General features: G+C 40.6%; 1 protein-coding gene across 5 annotated transcripts in view; it reads right to left on the bottom strand.

Annotated features, from left to right (window-relative positions):
* The window catches only part of ZMYM2 (zinc finger MYM-type containing 2), an 84275-nt gene that overhangs the window by 29258 nt on the left and 38147 nt on the right, over window positions 1-16870 (bottom strand). For 4 of the 5 annotated variants that reach the window (XM_081950182.1, XM_081950181.1, XM_081950184.1 and 1 more), the window contains 2 exons: window positions 10486-10636; window positions 9162-9277 (listed from right to left, as the gene is read on the bottom strand). The exons of the other annotated variant lie outside the window; for it this stretch is intronic. In XM_081950182.1, coding sequence (XP_081806308.1) covers window positions 9162-9277; window positions 10486-10636 — 267 coding nt within the window. The remainder of the gene's footprint in view (window positions 1-9161; window positions 9278-10485; window positions 10637-16870) is intronic. 5 annotated transcript variants of the gene reach the window in all.

Below are 16870 nucleotides of genomic sequence, written 5' to 3'. Positions count from 1 at the left end.
AAAAGTAACTGTATAGGAACAGACACAAACAGAAGGAAAACAAACCACCCGACCGCCCCACACCCCACTAACTATCAACTAACATAACTGGGGTGGGAAGTGGCCCCTCCCTCTCATCTACTGAAAAGAAACGTTCAGGTAAGGACCAAAGTTCTTTTTCCAGTAGACTCGAGGGAGGGGCCACACATGTACCCAAGCTCGGTCCCAGGAAGGGAACCTAAGACTCAGGGGAAGGGGCAGTCACCACCTGCTGTAGGACCCTGCGTCCAAAGGATGCTTCCGCAGATGCAAAAGCATCCAACTGATAGTGACGGATGAAGGAGGACGGGGAGGCCCAAGTGCCGCGTGACAGAGGTCCTCGAAAGGGGCCCTAGTGGCCCATGCTGCAGTGGCTGCGGCACTCCGTGTGGAATGGGCAGTGATCCCTGATGGGACCGGCCGGACAAGGATTCGTAGGCAGTGGAAATGGCCTGATGCAGCCACCTACCAATCGTGGCAGATGATACCCTGGCCCCCAAGGAGCCAGGTTGGAAGGAAATGAAAAAGGCTTCAGAGCGGCGGATAGGTGATGTGCGCCGGAGATATATGCGTAAGGCGTGGTGCACGTCTAAGCTCATGGGAGGGATAAGGGCAAAAATTAGGAAGGATAACTTCCTGTGCCCGGTGGAAGGGTGAATTGACTTTAGGGAGGAAGGTGGGATCCAAGCAGAGGATCACCATGTCCTGGTAAAATTGGCAAAGGTCATCCTTGGAAGACAAGGCCCCCAACTCGGAAATGCGCCTGGCAGAGGTTACGGCGACTAGAAAGGCCACCTTCATGAACAGAAAACTGCTGGGCGCACTGGCTCGAAGGGAGCCCCTGTCAAGGCCTTGAGCACTAAAGGTAGGTCCCAAGTGGGTGTGTGTATGGGGGGAGGCTGCAAGTTGGCAGCCCCCCCCCCCGAAATCTCTTGACTAAAGGAAGGTGCGTCAGAGACAAATGACCATCCCCGGATATGACTGAGGACAAGACCGCTACCTGACGCCTAAGGGTGTTATGGGAGAGACCCCCATCTAATCCTTTTTGGAGGAATTCGAGGGTGTGAGCGACTGAAGCTTCGGTAGGGCATATCTATGGGGGTGCACCATCTAAGAAAGGCCAACCACGTGGAATTATAAATCCGTGTGGTGGAAGGGCGCCTTGATGCCTCTATGGCAGCTATCATCCAGGAGGACAGATCGGCTTTCCTCAGGAGGTTCCGCTCAAGTGCCAGGCGGTCAAGTGGAGCCATTGAGGCTCCGGGTGGATCAAGACCCCCTGGCACAGGGAGATCTCCTCCTGAGGAATCCTCCACAGGGGGGGGGGGACGCTATGGAAAGCTGGACGAGGTCCGCAAACCAAGGCCATCTGGGCCAGAGTGGCGCAATCGGAATAATGTCCGTCCTCTCTACCACTACCTTTCTCAAGGTCACCGGGATCAGTGGGAGAGGGGGGAAGGCATATAGAAGACCTGGAGGCCATCTGGACCGAAGGGCGTCCACTCCCTCTGCTGCCCGGGCTCGAAAGCGAGAGAAGAACCTCGGGAGTTGAGCGTTTGCTGGAGTTGCGAACAAGTCCACCAATGGGTACCTGAAGCGCTGGCAAATCTTCCGGAACAAGTTGGGGTGGATCTGCCACTCTCCGTGGTCTATTGTCATGCGACTGAGCCAATCGGCCTGGTGATTGGCTGTACCCGAAATGTGTTCTGACACCAGTGACGCCAAATATCTCTCTGCCCAAGAGCCGAGTTTCAGGGCTTCCAACCAGAGGGCTCTGGAGTGAGTCCCGCCCTGTCGGTTTATTTGGGCTTTTGTGGCCACATTGTCGGTTAAAAGAAGAACATGATGGTCTGAGATCGAGCCCTTGAACTGTTGGAGGGCCAGCCAGGCCACCTTCAGCTCCAGCCAGTTTATATTGTGGCACAAGTCCGACACTGTCCAATGCCCCTGCGCCAACCTGGAGTTCATCAGGGGCCTCCAACCGAATAAGCTTGCGTCAGTGGTGATGGTGATGTGATCCTGTTCCCAAATAGGGACCCGCGTCGAAGAGCCGGGGACAGCCACCATTTCATTGACAGGCGTAGATCTGCTGGTAGATGGATGAGCTGCAGGGAGTTGCTCATGTGTCTCTGTTGGAACGGGATAAGGGCCCACTGCAAGGTTCGGGAGTGGAGGCGGGCCCAAGTCACGATCCCTATGCACAACACCATCTTGCCAGCAAACGGGCCAAGGTCAGGATGGAAGCTGACCTTCTTGCGCGAACCTGCCATGCCAACGACTGGAGGCTGACAAGTCATTCTGGAGAGAGTCGAACTAGGCCTGACACTGAGTCTATCACTGCCCCCAGATGAAGGATCTCTGTCGAGGGTGAGAGATAACTTTTGGGAAAGTTGATGGAGAACCCCAGGGTCTGCAACGTCTGGATGATCAAGCGAAGATCGAGAACCGCCTGTGCCTGTGAGTCGGCTTGCATGAGCACGTCGTCTAGGTAGCAATGGAGCCTCACCGGGACAGAGTGGAGGTGAGCCGCCAACACTGCCAAGACCTTTGTGAACGTGCGTGGTACAGAGGCTAGGCCGAAGGGAAGAGCCCTGTATTGGAAGTGGCGACGCTTGTGAGAGAACCGGAGAAATCTGCAATGGGCGGGGAGGATCGGAACGTGGAGGTATGCCTCCGTTAGATCTACTGATGCTAGGTAATCGCCGTTCCTGATTCCCTGGAGGATGGATCCCAGGGAGTACATTTTGAATCGTCTGTAGACTAGGAATTGGTTCAGGCGCTTGAGATCCAGAATGGCTCTCCATCCCACTCAGTTCTTCGGGACTACGAATAGATTGGAGTAGTGACCCAATCCGTGTTCCGACACCGACATCAGACGGGCACGAATGGGATCCCGAGAAGGGGGGAGAAATTCGAGACGAAGGCCATGACTGACCATGGATCGTACCCAGACATCTGTTGTGATTAGATCCCACTGATCTGCAAACGGAGCCAGGCAGCCTATGGGAATGCTCGGATTGGAGTCATTTCCCTCTACGGAAGGGGCTACTGCTCCCCCCTGCGAAAGGGGCCGCTTGGACTGAGCTTGGTACCTGCCCCTATCCTGATAGTACTGCCTCTGGGACTGTCTATTTGATCTATAAGGAAAAAAATCTGGCTTGTTGGTACTCAGGTTCAGGAGCCCTGTATGGGTGTTTCTGGTAAGGTACCGGTCGATTGTCCGGCTTCTTGGAGTTGATTGGCAGGACCTTCTTTTTATCCTTATTCTCGATGAGAATCGAGTCTAATGATTCACCAAAGAGATTGGTCCCTGCGTAAGGGGCAGCTGCCAAGTTCCACTTGGACTTGTTGTCCATTTGCCAGTTGCGAAGCCATAGTAGACGTCTAGAAGTCACCGAGGTAGCGAGGGCTCAGGATGAATATTTCACAGCATCTAAGGTGGCATCCGCAGAAAACTGGGTGGCCGCAATAATCTTGGTGCTATCCTGTTGAAGTCGCTAATCTTGAACAGGAATGCGATCCTGTAGTTGGCAAAGCCACATGACCGCCAAGTGATTGAAATAGGAGGCTGCCGCGGCAGATTTTATTGCCCAGGCAGAAGTGTTGAAGTTCTTACGCAAGGTAAGTTCTGCGCGCTTGCCCTCCGGTTTTAGTTTATCTGTTACATCCCCTGACACGACAGAAGATGCATTGGCCAAAGAAGCCACAGGGGCATCTACTGTGGGCAATTGACCATGGCCCCGATGCAATGAGGCTCAACTAGTGGTCAAAATGGCTGCCTCCACATGGGCACTTCAAAATGGCCACCGGAGCTTCGCTGCACACTTCAAACGGCCTGTGAGCTCCATTGCAGCTTGTTTGGATAGCCGCGGCTCCATAGAAGGGTGCACGGCTGGGAACTGGAAACCGCCACCAGCCCAAACAGTGCTACCCACTTTGGAGCCTCACCTGCGTAGCTGCTATAAGGAGCCTGACACCCCCGTAGTTCCGGGAATCGGTCAGAGCTCCCAGTGCCATGAGAGGAGAGCGGAAAGCCAATTAGCTCTCCCTCGATGCACTGCGGGACGGAGGACCCTGTCACTGCGAGGCAGCAGCTGTTTTTGGAATTTAGAATGTCCAATGGATCAAATCGGTAGAAATATAAAATTTACCTAATTTTTCTCAATGAAATGCTGGGAAACAAAGCAGTTGTTTGGACCAAAGACTGAGAGGAACTGGGAGCCAACAGGGAAAAGAGGAGGTTAAAAGAAATTTCCCTCAGTCTTTGGACCAATCAGGCTTTCGGAATGTCCCACGTGTGGCCCCTCCCTCGAGTCTACTGGAAAATAAACATATTGGTCTGAGACAGCAGGATTAATTAATATAGGGGGAGCTAGAAGAGCAACTGTTGCCAAGAGGATGTGCATTATGTATGAAGGAAGATGAGATGGGAATTAGGCTATGGTGAAATATGAAATACAGAGAACAATTCTTCAATATATAAACTATATTTCACCTGATCCTTTCCTTTCAAACTAAATTCATTCCTTATAATTTTTGGTATCATACAAACATACGCATACATTAGCCAACTACTACCAAAACTATATTTTATTTTTTTACTTTAAACATGATGGATCACTGCTCTCAGGCCATGGTTTTAAATAAAATAATTTAAAAGAACATAATTTATTCACATACTAATGTTATCGTGTGGGCTTAATCACTCATGTCTAGATACACAGAATTGTATATAGGCAGACAAAAATGCCAAATCAAGTCTAAACATCTGGCTGACTGTGCACTGAATCATAATAATGATAATAAATGACTTGATAGGTTGATAAAAAGGACAGATTCAGTCTAAGCATCTAGCTGACTGTGAAAAAATTAGGTAATAGTAATTTTAGATGCATAGTATGTTCAATATATAAGAAAAAGCTATTCGAAGATATAGGAAATGAACAAATTAAGATTCTGTTTAAAAATAAGAAATCAGAAGTTTCAACTAAATTTAACAAACAAACGCACCACCAAATCCTCCATTGCTCATTTGCCAAAGCTAACTTGGTGTGACTCAGACTCTGATTGCAATCCATTCATTTTTATATGGTCAGCATTTTTAAAATCTTGGGAGAAGTGGGAAGAAAACTGACAAACAACAACACAGTAGATAGACTCAACTAGAACAGTGATGGGAGAAGCACGAAAAGATGAAAAGGTCCAGGGATGATCTGTCAGAAAATCTATACAATCTACACTAAGAATTCACACCAATTTGATGGCGTGCAATTCGTAATTCAATACATACTTTAAATCATCAGCAGAAATATTTTTGCGCTTGTGTTTCATGTACAATTTTAATAATCCAATTTCTTATCAGTTAGTTATGTGTAAAGTGAAACTGAGTAATGACAAAATGAAAAATAGCAGAAGTATCTTTGGAACCATCAAACTATGTATCTTACATCGGGAATAGTTTTCTTAAGCTTTTCAAAAGTAACAGCATTTGTAATTCACTTCATTCATTCATTCACTTTCCTTGTTTGCTGCCCAAATCAAAAGACTCTAGGCAGCTGATAATCTCAAATACAAAATGATTTTTAATCTTCAAAACATATTTAAAAATAAAAAGGGCAAAACAGATAAAAACAAAAGAAATATAAACACCAAGCACCTGAAAATGTTGAATTACAACGCAACTTTTCCTGCAATAGACAAACAAGTAGCTTTTAAGAATTTTTTTGAAAGCTTAAGAGAGAGAAAGCTGATTGAATTTTTGCATGGAATGAGTTACCAGAGTGTGGGTAACTACGGAAAACTTTCTGGGGTCCTATTAGATGACAATTTCATAGTGATAGGACCTGGAGGAACCTGACCACATTTGATCTGAATACATAAATACAGAAGATATTACCTCAGATAACCAAGTCTGGAACAATATAAAACCATAGAGGTTATAAACAGCATCTAGAAATGCACCCAGGTTGCAAACAATGCTTCAAACAGAGGAGGACGTCCAAATCTATCAGAGCCATGTCTAAGCTACCAATCTTGTCTAAGCTACTTATTTTTGTCCCAACTGTAGTTTCCTAATGTTAAACTAGTCCAAGTAGGAGGGGACTAGGACACAAGTGACTAGTCCAGAAATGGTTGTAATAGTTGCAAAATAGCTGTAACTGTGCAAGACCTCTCCTGGCCCTAGTGCAGGGGTGTCCAAACTTGGGAACTTTAAGACTTGTGGACTTCAACTCCCAGAATTCTGGCTGGGGAATTCTGGGAGTTGAAGTCCACAAGTCTTAAAGTTCCCAAGTTTGGACACCCCTGCCCTAGTGTCACTTACTTTTCAGGCAGAAGTTGTGAGGTTATAAGAACTCCTAAATTGCAGACTATCATTAAAATATTGAAAATAACAAATATTGTGCTCATCCGTCTTACTTTATCTGTGCATTTTCAATTTGCGAATTTTCACTGAAAGGGTTGCCTGCCTTTCCACCATATAAAATTAACTATTACAGGCCACTTGTATCAAATGAGACTTACGGGTAGTCCTTGACTTATAACCAACTGTTTTAACAATTGTTCAAAGTTACGAACTGGAAAAAGTATCTTACAACAGCTCCTCACTGTTGTGACCACTGCAACGTCCCTGTAGTCATGGGTTAAAATTTGGGCACTTGGCATGCATTTACAATGGTTACAAAGTTAGATGAATACTATTTGTGATATTCCCAGGGGGCGTCTGGCAAAACCAATGAAGGAAGCCAGACTTGCTTAACTGCAGCAAAAAAAGATTTTTAAAAAAGATAAACATTTATCTTTTACTGAAAGACCACATTGCTTAAGGACAAGTGTGGGCTCCACTTATAGGTTGAGGACTATTTGTATTTCTCCATATGTGCATTTGAAACAATATTATCTCATACAAATACTTCATATGCAATGGTTTGTAACCACAATATCCAGTTTCTATGGTAATCAAAACAGCCAACAATTCTGTTACAAAAAAACCTAGAATTGTTTCATTTCCAGCATGCTACTGGGAACATAAGAAATTAATCTACCATACGTCTATAGGAATAAGAGTGAAATTTAGGCTAGAAATATACAAATAAGTGAGAAAAGGCACAAAATGACACTTAACCTGTCAAAAGATTAAAAATTAAGAGCACTACTGTTTTATGCCTTATTTTCCACAGTTTGTCCAAAGAAGGTGCTTATGGTTGAGATAAAACATCATTAGTTGAAAAGGAATTATAGATTAAAGATTTAAGGGCAGTGCAGGTTAAACTATTGTAATTATTTCAAGATACTGGTCTGCCCATATAATTTAGTCCAAACCCCCCAAACAACAAAAATGTAGTGGATCTGTAATTTCACTTAATGAGACTTTCATGTTAAATAGTCTAAGGGTGATTTATGAATATAAGTTCAAGTTAAAGCTGGTTGCAATAAATCTAAATCAAATATGGAGATGAAATAAAGAATCACTTTCATCCTTAACTATTAAAAATTCTAATAAAATTAGCCAAAACTAAACAATTTTAATATCTGCTGGTTCTTTTACAAAAGATGCCTGAATCTCTCTAATGCTTAATAAAAAATAATTTTTACTAATAAATTAATTTTCCTTCATTTATACAGAGCTAAATTGGCAAAAATACATCAAAATTAAATTTGCTTATATCAAATCTAGACATAACTATCATGATTTATACGCTCAAATAAAAGAATGCTTGAATTTATGCTCCTGGAAGTTGTACATAAGCCCACACTGTATAGTTTTCAGTAAAAAGTAGTGTAAACCTTTAAGAAGCTGCAGTTTTATCTATCCTCGAAACACATTCATTTTATCTATTATTGAATTCATACTCTGCCTCCCCCAGCCCCAGCCTTCCTTTTGCTCTTCCCCAGACTTTACAATTGAAGTAATATATAATAATGCTAGGAGTAATGCAACATGGCAGAATGGTTGAAGTGTTGAATTAGAGGCAGGGACAGCCAAATTCTAAACTTCTAGCAGCATGGAATATCCCTGGGTGACTGTAGGCCAATTTATCTACCTTGGTCACTGTGGAAAAAGATAGGAGAGAACACTATAGAACAGGGGTGTCAAACTTGATTTCATTGAGGGCTGCATCAGGGTTGTGTTTGACCTTGGGAGGGGTGTGTGTCCAGGGTGAGCATGGCTAGCTCGACATCACTTGTGTAGAGGTGCCAATGGTGGCCCAAGCGCTCTGCCAGCGAAAACGGAGTTAGGGAGGGCCACACAGGGCTCTCCCAAGCTCCGTTTTTGCTGACCAGCTCAGTTTTCGCTGGTCCTTCACTGTTTCCAGGGCAGTCCCATGGGCCACATCTAAGTACTTCGTGGGCTGGATCCGGGGCGTGGGCCTTGGGTTTGACACCCCTACCATAGATATTGCCTTGAGCTGCTGAATAAAAGGTGAGGTGTAAATCTAACACAGAAAGGCCTTCAGAACTCCAGCACATAAAATATTACACAGTATAAATACATGGCAATCTTATTGCATATTTGCATGTGATCATCTTAAAATATTGGCTATTTGACAATCAATGTACAAAACCAATTAAGTGTTCTGTTTAGTATAATGTAATCCCTGAAAGGAATAGGATTTGTCAGTAAGCTAATGTTGCTATTTTAGCAGTAGAAGGAATTCAAAAATCAAAAGTTTCTTTTTTTTACTGACATAAGGAAGGAATTAATTTTTTACTTCTTCCGAAACCACAAAATCCTCTAGTAATTATAAATTAGCTGGATATACAGTATTCAAGTACTCATAGGATTACCTGTGTGCAAAAAAAAATTTTTTTTTAAAAGGGAAGAGAATAAAAATGTCAAAACATTAGCCACATACCTCTCAGAATAAGCAGAATAGAATTCAAATAGACTCAAGAAGAAAGCACTAATGATAGTCCATGAATTTTGGAAATTACTTTCTTATATATACACTATGCTGATAATAGCCAAACTTTAACAAGGGCTTTATTGGTAAGTGATAAACACAAAGAATTTTATTTGTGAAGAGTAGCCATTAAGTAAAAAGTGGTTTCACAGTAATATTAGCCTCCTAAGAATACCTAACAGGATATATGCACATAATAATACATATCTAGGGAAGAAGAGATTGAACACAACAGCTAACCTGAAATTTAGCTACACAACTGGAACTGCAAAAGTTGTACAGTATTCCATCAGGCATTGTGGCTTGATACTGAGGTAAAGAGTTTCGCTTACAAAATTGGCAAACAATTCCCAAACCTAAAAGAAAAATGTAGTATACAAAAAAAATAAATGCAAATTTCCAGGTTATAAATGACAAGCTAGCATTTATTAAAAGTACAGCAATGGCTGAGGCTTGAACAATCACTTATTCCTACACAAGCGGCCTTTTTAGGCTTAAACAAAACAACTAGTTATGCATACTTTCCTAGATAGGGCAATAGAAAAAACTATAATTAATGAACAGGTTTTTTGATGACCAAAATCAGTGGGAATGATATGTGTAGCCTAGACTTTCCAATAAATGTACATTTTTCACTATGTTACATTTAATTAATTTTAAATACAAAACACACACACACACACACACACACACACTTTGACTCTGTAAAATTTAAGAGATTTTCTATAAACTCACACTGTTTATATGGATACCTAATTTACATACCTACCTACCAGACTATCCTCTTTTAGGGTTAAGGATACTGGTGGGATTCAGCTGGTTCACACTGGTTCAACTGAACCAGTTGTTAAATTGCCCAACCACCCTGCAATCAAAGTGGATGCTGGGTGCTACAATGGAGAAACAGGCAACGGAGTGGCTGGCGCGAGGGAAGGAAAAGGCCACTTTCTCTCCTTCTTCTCCCTGCTCCTCCTCCCCTCGTGTCAGCTCCCTTGTCTGTTTCTCCATTGCAGCACAGCACCCACTTTGATAGCGGGCAGGCGGGAGGAGGGATAATTTAACAACCAGTTGGCCCAGGGTCAAGTTGGCAGTCGCAAACCGGTTAAATTATCTGAATTCCACCCCTAGTTAAGGAACACTGTATGGATTAATGTTTAAGTTAGCTCTATATTAAAAAGTATGAATTAATTACCTAAATCATGCAACTGTTTTGTTTCTAGCAAAGCACATCCTTAAACATAACCGATATTTCTGGTCAATGTACAGTAACATTAAATTAAAGAATACTATAAAATACATTCAAACCGAGAACGGAGTTACCATTAAGAACAGTCTGAAAAATCTGTAGCTGGCGGAAAACATGAGCTCAAATGTTAAAACTTCATAATTATATTAATTTTTTTATTTAACTCATACGAGTCATATTCCAATAATGTAAATATAATGTGGACATCAAATATCCTCTCACAAGAAAACCAGATAGAAGAAACAAGGGAAACAGAATTTCTCTATTTTGGAACAATGTTTTATCTGTTGAGAGAGACATATCACCCCTTTCACTTACTTTGTGATTTTGCATATTTTGATTTGTGTGTGTTCATGCATGTGGTTGAGCAGTATGGCTCCATATGTCCATTAGTTCCTATGCACTGTGTCATGTCAAAAAACTTGCACTGAGTTGTGCAACCAGTACAAGTAGTTAATTTGCCATATTTCTAAAAAGCAAATAAAAAACAACAAAAGCAACGATTATATTAATTATATCTGATTTTATCTCATTCAACAAGCATGCAGGAATTTATGTCTTGTTTCCCAATGCTACAGATTTGCTAAACTTTTTATCAATGTACACCTGAGTGTTATTCACACTTACTTAATAAAATTGAAACATACAAGGGGATGAGGGAGCACATTGCATTCACATCCATGCCTGCTGCACCTCAACGCCCAAGCATGTGACACAACAGATTGGGATATATGCATGGCTAACGTAGGTTTAAATTTAAGACCAATTTCGTTGTATTTATTTTGTACAATGACAATAAAGGCCTATACTAAGACACTTAAGTTTGTATGGGTATTTTAGGATCTCCCTCTCATGAATAACTGTGAACTACTCTATAACTGTGTTCTTAACAATAGGGTGCAGTGGGCAGCCTTGAAATGAACTATCTGTTCAGATGTGGAGAATGGGGAGTGGGAGGGAAGCAATCTAATATGTGAAAAAAATAATGACAGAATCAGCCATAAAGTCCAAGTTATATTTGAAAGAATGAAATTAACTTATTTATTTTTTATTTATTTTTCAGGATTTATAGACCGCCCCCTCTCCCCGAAGGGACTCGGGGCGGTGTACAGGCGTCTCATTAAAACAAATACAAAAGATAAATATCCTATACCCTTAAAAACAAATTAAACCTAATACAGCTGTACAGAAAAGTAAAAATTAAAACCAACTAAAAAGCATACCCCTAAAAAACTTTAAAATGCAGGCTTGAGGGACTAAAATTGGGAATTAGGCCAGGCCGGCTAAATTGAACAAGTTGAACTTGTGTAACATCATTTTGAAACTGAATTCTAAATGGTATCTAGAAATTTAAAACTCTGAATATTCTGAGTGCTTATTTTCTTACCTCAAAGAAAGAAAACACCCAAATTTGCTTTTCTCGGCTAGAGAAACTTCAACACCAGTTATGGTTGCAACCAAATGGTAACTCCTTTCAGCTTCAGCTTTGTTACTTGAACATTATATCACCAAGTCTTATTTTAGCTTATTCAATATTGTTCAGCAAAAACCGTTAAAAGCACCTTCACAGAGAGCTCTGGATGCTGCTTAAACAAACTTCATGAAGAAATAGAAAACACTCAGAAAAAAAGGGTTGGATATTAAAGTTACTTGATTAGAATGGTAAGTTCCTCCCCCCTCTAAAATATTTACTTGTGAATGGAGGTTGCGTGGGGGTTCTTTATATTTGTTGCTGGAAATGAATACATGCAGGGAAATTCAGATGGCTGCAGTGCAGATGGAGTTGCTACAAAATGTGGATGCTTTTGAAGTACAGATTTTGCTTGAAGATAAGCAGATACTTGTGAAGTGCTGAATGTCTGATTTGTCTAGTTGACTTTCTCCACCCCGCCCCTTTCTTTACCTCCTGTTATATTTTTCCTTTTTGCTATTTCTCCCTGAACAAAGGCAGGAAATGTTTCTATGTCTATGTGCGGGGAGCAGGGACTCTCTTTAAATACAAAAGAAATTGATAGCCATGTGCACATGGAATCAGTTAATTAATTTTATAAATTTGGACACCTTTTATATGCAGTTTATTTCAATGAGCAGTAATTAATTACATCAATATAAATTACTTTTTTTATCCTAGCCTGCATAATGGACATATGTATATATGCATGTCCGCAAACACACACAAATTTACATACGGAGATTCACAGGATTTGTTTCAGCTAGAATTAGCAATGTTACACCAACAAGGTGGAAAAGGTGGGCATTGGACACTGAGATTCCTGCTATCTTAAGATTATTTTCATAATTAAAATGATCAAATAATTTTAAAAAAACCCCACATTATTAAGAATCTTGAATACTTCCCTTCAGGTATGTTAAATTATACTTCTATCAATCTCAGCTAGTTGGAAGGTACTATACAAGAGAAAGTAGGTTTAAAGAAAAGTGCCCAATATTGACCTACTAAAATACGTTCCAATATTAGGGGTATCAAAGATTACATTGCTTATATATAGCCAACAAAAGAAATCAATTCTATAACTTTGGATTATTTGGAAAGGACGTTTAAAGAATATGTCTGAAAACTTCCATATAGATAACAGGCAAAAGAATGCTTTAGAGCAGTGTTTCTCAAACTTGGCGACTTTAAGTCCTGTGGACTTCAACTCCCAGAATCCCCCAGCCAGCATAGCTGGCTGGGGAATTCTGGGAGTTGAAGTCCACAGGACTTAAAGTCACCAAGTTTGAGAAACACTGCTTTAGAGCAATAACAGGAAACAATTACTCATAATAGTCAATATAGGATAATGATTAAACTGCTGGGCCTATGTATGGGGAGAACTAGGTTTTAGTCCATTCTTGGCCGGCCATTTAGGCTCAGCCCAACTTACCTTTCAGGGTTATTGTTGTGAGGAGAAATAAGTGGGTATACTACCTTAAGCTTCTGAATAAAAAGGTAGAGTTGATTAACGGGAATCTAAAGAAAGCCCAGGATTTGCTTTGCTTTGTTCTTCTTTAAACACTGTTTTACTTCAGTTGCCAAGACTCTGTTTAATTTAATCTGTTTATAAAAATCAATTCATTTTGTTTTAAGATTAGTTTGTTTTCTGAACATGGTTTTTGGTTAATAAAAAAAGTAGCTAAGGGCATCTGTAATATAACTGCATGACCGATAGTCTAATAAAAGCCTTCACTGGCAGCCGATACACCAAAATAGACTTTTGCTTTATAAAGAGTACCTTAAAAGATGGGGAGGTCTGATGATTTTTAACAAAGTAAAACCTAGCAATGGTAAGGAATAGTATTTTATAAATTAAAAAGTGATAAACCTACATTTCCAGATATTCTTCGGAATCCTTTTGTGTGGTTGAAATTTCTGCATTCAGTGTGTAATGCAATTCAACCCATCAATACATTGGAAACTTTTCGGGGGGGGGGGAGTATAGGTATATAAAAGATTATTCACTTGTCTGTGGTATTTCATGCTGCATAAACCCAACTGACTATAGCTTAATTGACAAAGCAGAACATAACTTGGCCTAGCCTTCCTTGATTTTGTGGAAGTATTAATTCATGCTGGCTGGGAATGTAGTTTAAAACATATAGGGTGAAACAGGTTGGGAGCGACTGGATTTGCATGTTACAAGAATACAGCCGAGGAATCTTTCAAAGTACTTTGAATCAAGTTTTTCTACCTCTGGGATACAGGAGTAAAATTTTATATCTTAAGATCTGCAAAGCAAAATGAAAAACCTCCGTTTCCTGCAAATGTGGATGATGGAAGTATGATGCCATTTAGTCACCACAGGGTTGAAAAAAACCGATCAGCAGAATCTCGGGGTTTATTCTCCATTGTAACTTCTTTATCCTACTGAGTTCCACATCGGTGCTGAAAAGGCACTTGGGGGACTAAAGAGTGGAGAGTTTTAGCATGAAGTAAAACTTCAATGTTTATTTCCTAAATAGTATTACTCTCTTTTCAGCCACATGATTGGAGCATTTGACATGGTTGTTTTTTTCTGAGAACAGCTTAGAATACTTTTAAAAAACTTTTTTTTTTCATTGTATTGCTGGGAGTGAAATTTAGGACTTGCCGTTAAACCTAGCTATTCTCTGGAAGATTATTGGCCTTCAAAACACCATTTTGTATACACAGTATAAGTAAACCAATCCTATTTCTCATGTTCTGCAATTTTTGTTGATCAAGGGATGCAAGATATGACTTGGCATTTTTGCAGGAAAAAGTACTGCTGTTAGCTCTTTTGATGGTTCTGAAGCCACCTTTTCTTTAGTCTTTGTATAGTCTAGAACAGCGATGGTGAACCTTTTTTGGCTCGCGTGCCATAAGTGGGGGGGAGCGCAGGGGGGTTGTATGTGGGCGTGCCGCACCCATAATGCAATGTGCAACCCCCAGTGCGAATGCGCGCACTACAGGCGCTCTCCCCCTCCATTTTTACAAGCTTTTTTCGCCCTCCCCAGGCTCCAGAGGCTTTATAGGAGCCTGGGGAAGGCGAAAACAGCCTCCCCCGCCCCCTGGACAGAGGCATCAGGGAAGCCACCGGACAATCCCTGACGCCTTCAGAACGCTCAAAACGACCCTCCGAGCAAACAGGAAGTCAGCTGAAAAGGCAGCGCCTCGCGTGCCCTGATAAATGGCTCAGCGTGCCACCTGTGGCACACGTGCCATAGGTTCGCCATCACTGGTCTAGAACTTCTGTTATGGTAACAGTTTTTTACCTCCATAATTCACCTTCCAAATTAGAAGATTACAGGTAGTCCTTGATTTACAACTGTTTGTTTAGTGACTGTTTAAAGTTACAGTAGCACTGAAAAGGTAACTTATGACCTTTATGACTTATGAAGATCTTTTGTAAAGATGGTTTTTCACACTTATGACCGTTGCAGAATCCCCATGGTCACACAATTAAATTTTGGATGCTTGGAAACTGGTTCATATTATGACGATAGCAGTGTCCTGGGGTCATATGATCAGCTTTTGCGAACATCTGAAAGCAAAGTCAATGGGGAAGCCAGATTTACATAGCAACCAATAACTTAACAACTGGAATGATTCACTCAACTGTGACAAGCTTGGAAAATGGGGTAAAAATGTTGTCACTTATCAATATAAATTTGAGGCTAAATTGTTGGTCCTAAGTCGAGGACTATCTGTACTAACCGTTAACCACACCTTAAAATCTAATTCAGTATTAAAATCTCCAGATTGCTGAAAAACTATCAATGGTTAATTTCATACACAAACACACAAACACACACACACACACACACAGAGCTTTAGGTTCACCAATGTTGATCCAATTTGCAAGATCGTGTATTTACTAATTCAGATCTATGAGAACTTTGAAATTTTTCTCAAGATCAGCAACAAACTGATTACGTGGTCAATTTTTTTACATGGGCTGTAATGAGTTCTCCACTGATTTTTTCAAACTGGATTTTAAAAAAAGAAATCAGTTCTTTTCTATCAGGTTTCCTGTGACCTCAACTTCATTATTCTGTTAATTAGAGTGTTAACTATATTTATATGAATCATTGAACAACATCTAGTTATTATAATACTCTAGCATAAATAATCTCAAGACAAAGGCAGACAACTTGCAGAGAACAGCCTATTGTGCCAAGTTCGGGCATGTTTAGACATGAGCCCAGTCTCTCTAGCCAGAGAGCAGTTTCTTATCAGAAACTGGTGCCAGAGCTCAGTGAAACAACTTGAATGTTTTGTCTTCTGTAGTCAAGTTAAATATGATGTAAATCATGTAATACTTTCTGCAGTTACTACATAAATCTCAGAAACGAAACCTTTTGTCACTCATCCAAAAAACTCCCAAACCTATGAATTTCGATTTGCCATTCCTGTTGTTTGGATGGAGCCCAAAAGACCATCAAACTGTTATTTTTGATGATGAATTGAATTAATTCCTTTTCCCAAGATGATTTTGTGAAGATGATTGGCTATGGAAATTCTTGGCTATGAATACAATGTGTGTATGTGACTTCTCAAAAGTTAATTTGAACGTTATCTTTTCGCAGCAGAAATAAATTACCATATGTATTGTTAGCCTATCTTGCTATCATTTAAGAATTGTAGAACATGAAACTACTTTTGAAAAGATCCAGTCTGAAAAATACAAATGAAATAAATGTAGAGATATGATGGTCACTGCACTTAAGCTTACCCTACACCCGCATACAAAAAGTGTTGTCATTTTGTGTGTGAATGGACAGTACAAACACGAAAAAAAGACTGCATTCACAACGAATGGCCAAAATGTACATCACTTGTTCCAGCAAAAAAGAATGTGATAAAAAGTCCATTTGTTGACCCTGAAAAGGTTTTCCTTCCTCTTTTGCACATCGAATTTAGACTTATAAAAAACATTGTTATTATATAAAACAGGAACTGGTTTCATATCGTTGAGGATCAAACTTCCCAGGATTTCTGATGCTAAATTAAGAAAACATTTCTATAGATCCACAGATAAGAAAACTGGTATTAGGATGTTAAAAATGATGAAGAGTTAAGCAATATTGAAAAATCTGTCTGGCAATCATTCAAAAACAGTATAAAAATCTTTTGAAAATCGTAAGGTAGGAAGCTATCATGAAACAGTGGCTCCATAAAGTTGTATCAAGCCTTAGGATGGAAAATTGAAAATTCATGTCTTTTGACTTTTCCCCAGCGTTAAAA

The sequence above is a fragment of the Natrix helvetica genome, assembly GCF_964273705.1.
Source record: "Natrix helvetica genome assembly, chromosome: 4".
Classification (NCBI taxonomy): Eukaryota; Metazoa; Chordata; class Lepidosauria; order Squamata; family Natricidae; genus Natrix; species Natrix helvetica.
Note: the sequence above shows the minus strand (reverse complement) of the source record. Positions and strands in the feature narration are given on the sequence as shown.